Below are 10,454 nucleotides of genomic sequence, written 5' to 3' on the forward strand. Positions count from 1 at the left end.
ATCTTCTGACCTCTTCGGTTTTTTTGGAGTAGCTAATATGGAGAAGTCCTGGGGGGGCACCCAGACTGTGGGCTGGTCATGAAGGCCGGGAAACACAATATCTTATATTTTATAACACTATTACTTACTCAGTGATTCTCAGACTGTGTGGTGTTCATGATCCTGGCAGACCGTGGATCGAATGTCGTGTGTGACATTCCCATGTTGGAACACATACAGCTTTGATATCGATTGAGAGCAGCGCCTTTAAGCTTCACGTAATAAACACAAAGGCATTCCCTATTTGCTACGCTACGGCTGACAAAACAGAGAGAATTGCCAACCAGTTCTGCTTTCAATTAAGCCAGGTCCTGCAAAGCTTTTCACACCCTCTACTGGATTTTTGAACAGTGTCACACTGGTGCTGGGGGACAAAGAGCTTCCAGAGAGTTATGGACTAAACTGTTCCAGTGAATCCAAAATCTGGGGAGTGAATACAGACCCCCCCACATTATGTATGAAGACATCACCCCTCTGCATCACAGGTGTTTTTAGCAGATATCGGTATTAAGTCCAGAAAGTCTGCCACAGCGTGCAGCCATTTCGCACACAATCTTGAGTTGCATAGCTTGCAATTCATTGGATGGTCTTATATCCATAGACGTCATATACTCCTAAGTCTAAAACCATTCGTTGACCAGTCCAGCTCCGCCACCTGCTGCTAAACACCAAAAGCTCTCTGTAGCTGAGGGGCCCAGGCAGACATGATAATGAACTCAGCGAATAATTCCACCGCATGAGCAGTAACCGGAAAACGGGAGCAAGAGCTCAAATACTGTGTGTTTTGCGGATCCTTGCAGATTAACTCAAAACCTGCAGTTAACAAGGGGGGAAACTTACACTGAGAGGCTCACCCTGTAGAGGGCAGACCTTTTCCATGTTCTGGGTCTCTGAAACGTGTTTGTTCTGCATGAAGCGTGACCTCTAGAGTTAGCAAACAATGAATAAACACATCTGGCATTGTAACTCGGACTGCAAGGCTCGAGAAATAGATGGAGATACGTCTGAGTGTCGTTCACTTTGGTTTCTGTGCATCATATGCATATTCATTAAGTTTGTCCTTATAAAAACAGCCTTGTTAACACTAAACAGAACATACACATTCAAGTAGTGCATAAACATATATATATTTTATATATATATATATATATATATATATATATATATATATATATATATATATATAAAATACCAACCGCTGGTGTTAGTCACCATACAGAGTGTCGGTTCTGCAAATTGAAGTTGTTTGCAATGTTGTGTTAAAGTCCCCCACTTATTTACAATTTTAACCTAATAATTCCATCCATACATCCATTTTCCAAACCTGCTTGTTCTACACGGCGTCCGAAGCGTCTCCCCAATGCTACAGAACCCATGGTAAATTTCATTTATTGATAGGTGCAATAACAGGTAGGCCTTATTACCCTGTAGGGGAAAAGTGATTGGAATTCACCACATAAAATCCTGTCATAGACTGTAAAGAGCAGACACACATTACAGGGGTTGAATCACTTCTTGCTGGGTAGTCAAACAACAACTAAAAGCACAAAAATAACATTTCCAAACTGGAAATTGCATACACTTATATTCACGGTACTCGAACAACTGGATCCAGACTGATGTACAAGTTTGGTTTTTTAGGTTTCACCAAACTAATTTGCCTAGTATAGATGAAACCTTACGTAGGAGCCTGCATGGAGCAGTTCAATGCTTAGGTTTTGGTGCCGTTGTTCAAACCTCAGCCGAAAAACTGGGGTCCGGGGCCCACAGTAGCACCCTGTTGTGACAAGGCGGCTACTCTGTCCTTCCGCATTATACATCTTTTTCAGCCATTCGTATGCCACAGGTGGGATACCGGGCGCTCTTATAAAGAGCGCTTTAAAACGACTATTGGATTTTTTTTTTTTTTTTTTTTTACTTTTAGCAGAGAAATACCACAACGAGGCGGTTTCTTATGGGGGGAGAAATTTGGCATGTGCTTTCCAAAAACGAGACAGAGAAAAACGTTTCGCTTCCTCCGTACTGCCTCAGGATGTACAAGGCGTCGCTTCAGTAGAACAAATGATTTACACACCCTGAATAGCGAAAATACGAACTCTCATTTGGGTTTATGCCACTTGAGTATACTGTATAGTCACAACAAGTTTAACTTAATGTGCGCTTATCGACGGAACATCGGTAGCTGAGAAGGCATCTGGGCCAGGACAGTAATACAAGCAAAAATGAAAATGATTTGGATATACAGTGTCATTGCAATCTTGTGCCACAATGAGATCCAGAGCTCCAATGGACAGGTGAGTGCATCGTAACCCATCACGACCGCTCATTCTGTAACTCGGATCTTTTGTGTGGTACAACACTGGAATTATGCAGTTACTATATGTAATTGGGCACAGCAGCAGATACGTGACGACTTCGCTAAAGAATTACTTTATTTAATTTCTACACGATCGACACAATTTTTATGTTTCCAGTTTACTTTAAACAGCTGTCCGACCAGACTTATTCCATATTGTAGGTGCATCGCACGATACTGTGTAGCGCAGGGAGCGCGCAGCGCGCCCGTGTTGGTAGCGGCGCCGCTTTTAAATAGGACCTGCGCATCGGTCTGCGCCTCTGTAGCGGCAGGTTTGGAGGTAAATATAGCTTTCGGCGTGATTCTTTTGATTGAATACTTGGAACTGCCTCCAAGCTCCTGAATGCTCGGACGGGGCTGCTGTTGTGAAGATCCCCCCGAGATTGACAGCTAAAAAATAGAACTGAGAAAATTCGTGTCATATTGCGCTCCGTTTTTTGAAATAGCAGCGTGATCAGAGCAGGCTAACGTAAGCAATGCTTTCATGTCAAGGACAGATCTGCTTTTGGAAACATAACCACAGATAATCTCCCTAAGCTCTGACAGCGACCTGTGTTTCAATTTGGGGGTGGGGCAGCTCTTTTTATTCAGGGAGGTTCTTGGTGTCAATCTCAGCTGATATAGAAATAAGTTGTGGTTGTCTGACACTATGAAAGCTTTTTATTAGTGTGTGAAGGATAAAGGGATGTAAAAATGATGTGTCCGGGAAAATGAGGTTATGTGGTATCGAAGTTGGTTTTACCTGAGCCAGAGCCACATTAACATGCTCAGAGCCCCCCACCATTATCCACGATGGTGTACTACAGAGAGTGGGTGGGGTCGATGAAAGTTGTTGAAACAGGTTGAGGGGGGTTTTATTAAAAAAGGTTAGTTGATACCGCTTATTAAGTAGAGACCCCTGCATGCCCCGGTAATCCCATACATCGAAGACATTCCGCCCTGAACACAACGATAAAACCGTTTGCCTCTTCAGTTTAATAACTCTCACACAGGATTGCAGGTGTGCTGTGCACACGTTCTCTCACTTTCCTTGTTATGCGTAATAAGGCCTCTTTAAGGACTGGCCTTTGGACACACTGCTGCATTCCAAGGTAGGTTGGACTGCCATTGCGCTGACAGTCATTGCTTGGTTTAACGCAATAGCAATCGAAAAAAGTAAGCAATTAAATGGGGTTAGACATGTGACTGATGGTACGAAACAGTCCTACCCACTGTGGAATTCCAGACCTTGTTTCTCACAGCACTGCTCAACATTTATCCAGCTGCCTTTGCCTGAGATAAAGGCCTTCATTGACCAAACAGCAGCGACCCCCCAGTGATGAAAATATGAGTTTTGAATGTTTTGGGTGAATATTATGGAATTCCTGGAACTTACAACATTTTAGCAGAATTCCGGAATGTTTTGCAATACTGCCAACAAGGAAACATTACTGCAAACAGCAATAAGCAGCACTTCTCAGGGAAATCCTTCCAGAACTTGCGCTTTTCAAAGAACACTTTGGTGGGCAGAAAAAAACTCATGACCCAGGACACACAATACGCAATATGCAAGTGGGACGTCCCACCAAGACAGCAAAAGTCCCACAGCCACTGCAAAATGCCAGACTGAACCTGTGGACGGGATCTTTCCGAGGCACTTGGAACAAGCGGAAAATTCCATAAACTTTAACATAAAAAACAGAATCCCGGCTTGAGAAGCACAACAAAGGAACGTTAATGTTTCAGAATGAGACAGGTAGGAGGGGGTCCATTTGACCTGTGAGGTAAATGAATGTTCTGATCTTCTGCAGTGGAATGAGATCGTAGGAAAGTCCAAGGTGCCTCCTACATGCAGCTTGGCTTTGATGTGAGAGGTGCGGTCTGAGGCCCGAAGGCCCCCATGTTGTCCTCCGAGCTGAATGCTCTGCCTGTCCTGCTGCGCGGAAACGCCACTGAGTGCAGTGTCCAGTGCCCATCCCTCGCACTGGCGTCTCGCAAACACGAGAGACTGGTGTGAAAGCTGGGTGCTGGAAGAGAGGACGTACAGCAGGGAGCAAAAGGGGGCATTGACGCTAGATTCAGGAAGTGGGTTCTTGGCAGGTTTCTTTTCAGGATTTTGCAGTATGTTTAATAAAAACTTGGTCTAAAGTTCATCGTTGCTGCTTTGGTGTGAGTTCTGCTCGCGCTCTCTGAGACAATCATGGCCGTTTGCATCCCTAATATTGGACAGTGTGGCGCGTTTGTGAGGAATTTAACAAAAATGACCGAGGAGGAGAAAAGCAAATAAGATTTGGTGAGGAAAAGACATTCGCATTCAGCTGTATGGAAATATTTTGGATTCCGCAGAGACGATATTGAGCAAAAACAAGTGATTCGTCAACACTGCTTTGTATCGCTTGATGCAACTGGTAGATAATAATGGTTCTATTTGGATATAATTTATGTTGCTGCTCCTTTTTTGCTTTACAAATGTGCCCTTGAGAGGTAAAGTGGGCTGTCCCACAAAAACAAAGTTTTGAGAAAATGAGCTCCAAAGTTTACATTTTTTCAAATAATAGATGTGCCTATACCCTACAATTGATATATATCATAGGTAGCACAGAGGTATGACTTAGATAATAGCTTATCCAATTGAAAATATTCAATAAAAAGGGGGTAGGGATCAAAAATGTGGGATAGCCCATTATACCTCTCAAGGGCACAAATATCACAGTTTCTCTTGCAGTGTGACTTTTTCCAGTATCATTCTCTCCCTTCTGTGGGGGGGCCCACATGCTACCCTGGTGACTCATGTCCAGGTCTCTCATATCATCCCCAAAATGTCTCTGCAGTCTTCCGTAAACCAGGTGTGCCCCCCCCTGCCCCCCTCCCTCCCCGTACAGGAGTGCTCCAGCACCCAGGAGCTACAGGCCTCGCTGCGGCAGGCCCACAAGCTGCTGTCGGCCCATGAGGCCTCCTACCTGCAGAGCCTGCGATCGCTCAGGAAGAAGCTCAGTCTGCTGCAGAAGGCGGCGAGGACGGAGCAGCCGACCAAACCTAGCAATGGTGGGGCTCCTCCCATTCTACCCACTGCCCTCTAGTCAGCTCCCTTAAAAAGGCACAAGGCAGAATGACAATGATACCGCGTTGTTCAGAATATCCAACCAAATAAATTATTATATTGAAATTACTTCATTTTTTTACATGAAAACTGTGCTAAGCACAGCTCAGCCTATATGATGTTAACTTCACCTGAGATGGGTTGGGGTCACAGTTCTGCTCTTGACATTACTGGACACTGACAGGAAACTTCAGGAGCTCCATTTCCATGGTGTGCATGTGCTCTGCTGGTTCCCATAGCAACCTGCCCCCTGCTGGAGGCGCCCCCTAATGGCAGGAAGCTCGGCATGGCCCTGGGGGTGGGCCACGAGGTGCACTTTCTGTGTGAGCCTGGGTACGAGCTGCTGGGCGCGGAGAGTCGGGTGTGTATGGAATCCTTGAGCTGGAGCGGCCAGCCGGCCCTGTGCAGGAGTGAGTGTCAGAGCCGCCCCCCCCGCCTTTGAAGCGCTTCCTTTTCGCTTTGTCATCCCTGTCATCTCTTTATCTTCTCCCCTTTTCTTTCATCTCTGTCAGCTCCCTGTCATCCTCCTCTTTCTGTTCCGTAGCCCTGAATATACACATTATGCGCATATTTTACACGAAGACAGCATGTTTGCATCCAAATTCCATTTTCTGAGAGAATTCCCTCACACCACACTTGGCTGTCCAAGGAGAATAATGGCCCTGTAGACGTATACAGTTTCATGGCCTGCTACTGTCCGCAACGCCTTGTTGAAATTTGGATTCCGTCTCACCGAATTCTGGTCAAGGAAGAGAGGACAGATCTAAAGGCTATGTGCTTAAGGGCAGACATGAAAAACAAAAAGATATTTCCCATCTCTATTTTGGTCATAGCTTCTGCCTCTAATTAACTGATTTTTCCCAGACGTGGACGAGTGCGTATCTGCGCCCTGTCTCAACGGAGGAACGTGTGTGGATGACGTCAACCGGTTTATCTGTTTATGTCCCAGAAATTGGATGGGTCCTTCCTGTCAGACCCCAACCCTCACCTGTGAGTACACAGTGCTTATCCTACTAATTGTGCCTCAGTTTAGCTGTACTGAGCTGGATTCAGTTCCATTGTAGATCTATGGTATACTGTTGCCTTCATTTTCTGTCAATTTCTATGTTTTGGTTAAGCTCAGCTGTACAAATGGACCTAAAGGCAGTTAAATGGTCAATTCTCTGCCCTTTAACCCTAACCCTCAGTGTGTATGAAATCTGGGGTAAGTATGTGTCTTTTGATGGACTGGCATCCCATCCAGGTTCTGCGTGACTTTCTACTGGACAGGCAAGTGTGGGAACTGGATGAATTTATTTCATCCACGTGCCAAGCATTGTTGACATTAAAATGCTGATTATCTCATGCTTACAGTTTCTTGCAGATATAAAATGCCTGATGTAAGGTTATGCTGTTGTTGACCTACGTGTAACTCACAATGTAGTTATACATCGTTCTGAAAGTTCCTGAGTGAATTTTGAGGGGAAAAAAAAGTTTTCATTGAACAAGCATTGCCTGGATGTGATGTTAACACATCTGCATTAGCTATCTGTAGCTAATAAAAATGTAGTGTGAGCGATACACATGACTCCATTCGTTTACGATCTCAGTGTTAATGGCCGACATTCTCCAGAGCCTTTTAGAGGCTGCGCTAACAGACGTTGCAGCAGACGGCATCCATTATATGCTTGTAAATAAGGAAAGGCAGGTATGAAGTTCATTTGCGGGACAGATGCTCTATCTGTCACCCCCGAGAAAAGGTGCTTAACCTGAAACACGGCATAACCTACAGACAGCCCCTTTCGGGTCGAGAAGCTTTTAATCTCATGGTTGGGGGGTGTGGGGGGGGGTAGTCTGATGCGATGAGCCATTATCTAGCAATCAGAGCAAGAACGTGACCAGCGGAGTGTCTACAGGTGCTACCCATTTGGAGCGATACGGATCGCTACCTAAAGTAGATGTCGTTATGTCCCAGTCACCCATCCTGTAAGGCTGAGGGCAGAAGCGTTCTTGTGGTTTAATGAGGGTCCCTGATTGGTCCAGGGGTGTGTGGCAATGAGAATGGGGGGGGGGGGGGGGGCTGCCGGTGGTATACACAGGTTCTACTGTAACTCCTAATCCTGCATCCTGATTGGACGAGCAAAATCAATGTAGAGCTTTTTGGATGTTGACTGAGGTCTCTGTACGTGAACAGAACTCGCCGGCTGTCTGGCTTCCAGGAGCTTGTGGGTTTTTTTTTTTTTAAAACCGGGACACGCTGACTCACATCACTCTTCCGTGCCAGTTCTAATCCTTCTAATTATGGTGGAAGCTTGCAGCTGTGCTGAGGACAGGATGCCATAACGTACAGCCCTGCCCCAGCAGCAGTGCATCGTGGGTCGGGGTCCATATTTTTTTTTTTAATCTATTGGACGCTGTTCTGTTGCTTACGTTTTCCATCTCCTCCTCCACAGTCCTCAGCACTGTAATCAATGGCTCCTTGACCATCTCCCCATCTCCGCCTCCCTCGCCCTTCGTGCGCCCAGCGCAGTGCACCCAGCTACAGGGATCGACGCGCTGCTCCTGCGAGGCCGGCTTCGCCATCTCTGGCCGGGACAACCGCCTCTGCACAGGTCCGATCTGAAACCATCCTATGCAAATATACTATAAACACGCTTTCACTGCAGTGCCTATGAAGGAGAGTAAGAATCACATGTCAGTTTGTAAGCTAAGGCTTTCAAATGGCAGAAGCACTATGGCTTAGTGGATTAAATCTCCTGCCTAGTACTGATGGCCAAAACAACATTTGCTGTATTTTTTGACCCCACTGGATGGTGTTCTTGGGTTGCTTTGTGCCCTTTTTTGAACAGAGAGCACCACCTAGTGGGGTCAAAAAATACAGCAAATGGTTCACGAAACATCATTTTGTCCATCACTACTGCGTCGTAAACAGGAGGCCCTGGGTTCAAATAAACCCCTGTGGCCAACAGAGTGACCAACAGTTTCTTTGGGTATGCTGACCAGCCAGGTGCCAGGACCCACAAACCTACTGTTATTTGCACCACGCATGATGGGTAGGCATAAACCCAATTTACTACTGGGATAAATAAAGATTCTCTGTTCTGTGTGATTGTAGTAATAAGTATTTGATTTCCTATGTCACGTACAAACCAGGTGGATTCTGGGAGTCTCCTGCTCCATCCACTGCATTGTTAGGGAATGCTAAGGTTTGCTAAGGGCCAAGCAGAGAGGATCTCTATCAGTGTCACTTGTGTAACTTTGCATTATAGATGTTGACGAATGCACGCTGTTCCATGAGGGCCAAGGGGGACGTCTGTGCCTGCACAACTGTGTCAACACCCCTGGGGGCTACCGCTGCACATGCCCCTCAGGATATAACATCACACGGGACAGCCGTGGCTGCAAGGGTCAGCATCACCCCCCTGGAGATCTTCCTATGCTAGCACATAGCTTCCTTTAGCCAGAGCAAACAGACAATCAAAATGGCGGTAATATTATACCGACCGGCACTTTTCGTGCGCTATGCCTTACCGACCCACTGTTTTCTCCTGCTGCGCAGATGTGGACGAATGTGCTGACAGGCAGCACACCTGCACCCAGGAGCAGCTCTGTGTCAACACCTATGGGGGTTTCCAATGTGTGCGTGTGGAGTGCCCCCGCATCAGAAACGCCACCTACTCCCAGACCTCAGCTACGTGAGAGCTGGCGCTCCGCATGGGCTTATGGCATGAGACAGGCTGCAGTGCAGTGTGGGATTGGGGGGATTCCTTCCTTCCTGGAGCACAAAATCCTCCTAAGGGTGCTGGTGGTTTTGGATTGTGTCGCACTGAATGTAAATGTCCGTGTGAATGGTGTGTGTGCCCTGCAGTGGGTTAGCACCAAATCCTGGGTTATTCCCTGCCTTGTGCTCGTTGCTTTCAGGATAGGCCCCAAACCCCAGTTACCCTGCATAGGAGGAGCGGGTATGGAAGATGAAAGGATGGATGAACGGGGTCTGATGGCACGTTTAGCTTCTTGTTTAACTTCTCTCGTGATCGAAATGAAGACCCAACATCCAGAATGACACCCCGGTTTCCGTCTCGTTCTCTGATACAGGCGCTGTGAGCGGAACCCCTGCCCCGTGGATAATAAGGGGTGCCTCAAGGCTCCCAACTCAGTCAGCTTCCACTTCCTGTCAGTGGTGTCCAACCTTCCAGCCCCCCGGGTCCTGTTCCGGGTGTCCGCCACACGCATGCTAGGTGACACGCTGCGCTTCGGGCTGCTGGGGACGCGCGGCCGGCAACACTTCACCGTGCAGCGCTCAGACCGCCAGACCGGACAGTTGATGCTGACTCGGCCAGTGGAGGGCCCTGCCACGTTGGAGGCCGAGGTGGAGATGAGCGAGCTGGAGAAGGGGAGCGTGCTGGGACGTTACATTACCCGGGTCACCCTCTTTGTCTCACAGTATCACTTTTAGAACGGGGGGGGCGGGGCTAGTTATGGTGGGCGGAGTCAGGTGAGGGACTGTCTGGGGGGACTTTAGAAAAGCACCTCTGCCTCTTAGTGTGAGCAGACTCACTTATGCATGTCACACGAGTGTTTCCTTCAGTGCCACAGAAACACTTTCCCCTGTTTCTTCAAAGGCTGAGGTTAGGGTTAGGCTTGGGTTAGGGTTAGGTGGACCTCTGACTTTGGGCGGAAGGAACTTCAGCAAAAGTTCCTAGGTACAGAAACTCTATTGAAAGGGCAGTTATGGGTCACGTGAGAAAGCGTGTGCTGGAATGAACGTGGGCCCGGACCTGTGTGTGACAGCTCAGCCCAACCCCTCAGCTGCACTCCAGACGGTGCCCTTTAACAGACAAATAACACATAAAAAAGGCTCTGCTGAGCTCCTGGCCACTTCGTTTGCGTTGCACGTTATGCTTAATTACATTGTTTTGTTTCCATGGTTAATACATATAATGCGATTTTTTTAAAAAAAAAAACCTTTTGGCCTCTGTATCACATTACTGTGAATAAAGT

The 10,454-nt window shown here is 47.0% G+C and overlaps 1 protein-coding gene across 1 annotated transcript; it reads left to right on the forward strand.

Annotated features, from left to right (window-relative positions):
- The first annotated feature begins 2,015 nt into the window (after positions 1-2,015).
- LOC125751807 (fibulin-7-like) lies at positions 2,016-10,454 on the forward strand. The gene is made up of 8 exons (XM_049031100.1): positions 2,016-2,333; positions 5,257-5,419; positions 5,714-5,884; positions 6,339-6,464; positions 7,907-8,065; positions 8,723-8,860; positions 9,013-9,148; positions 9,549-10,454. Exons 1-8 carry the CDS (start codon positions 2,262-2,264, stop codon positions 9,907-9,909), a joined length of 1,326 nt encoding a protein of 441 aa, XP_048887057.1. The 5' UTR covers positions 2,016-2,261; the 3' UTR covers positions 9,910-10,454.

This window comes from Brienomyrus brachyistius, chromosome 11 (genome assembly GCF_023856365.1).
Source record: "Brienomyrus brachyistius isolate T26 chromosome 11, BBRACH_0.4, whole genome shotgun sequence".
Lineage (NCBI taxonomy): Eukaryota > Metazoa > Chordata > Actinopteri > Osteoglossiformes > Mormyridae > Brienomyrus > Brienomyrus brachyistius.

Bases quoted from the DNA above. Each gene is read 5' to 3' on its own strand.
- LOC125751807 (XM_049031100.1), top strand. From the start codon at position 2,262: ATGAAAATGATTTGGATATACAGTGTCATTGCAATCTTGTGCCACAAT. The intron at 5,885-6,338 runs GTGAGTGTCAGA...GATTTTTCCCAG, and splicing joins CCAGCCGGCCCTGTGCAGGA to ACGTGGACGAGTGCGTATCT. The intron at 8,066-8,722 runs GTCCGATCTGAA...TTTGCATTATAG, and splicing joins GGACAACCGCCTCTGCACAG to ATGTTGACGAATGCACGCTG.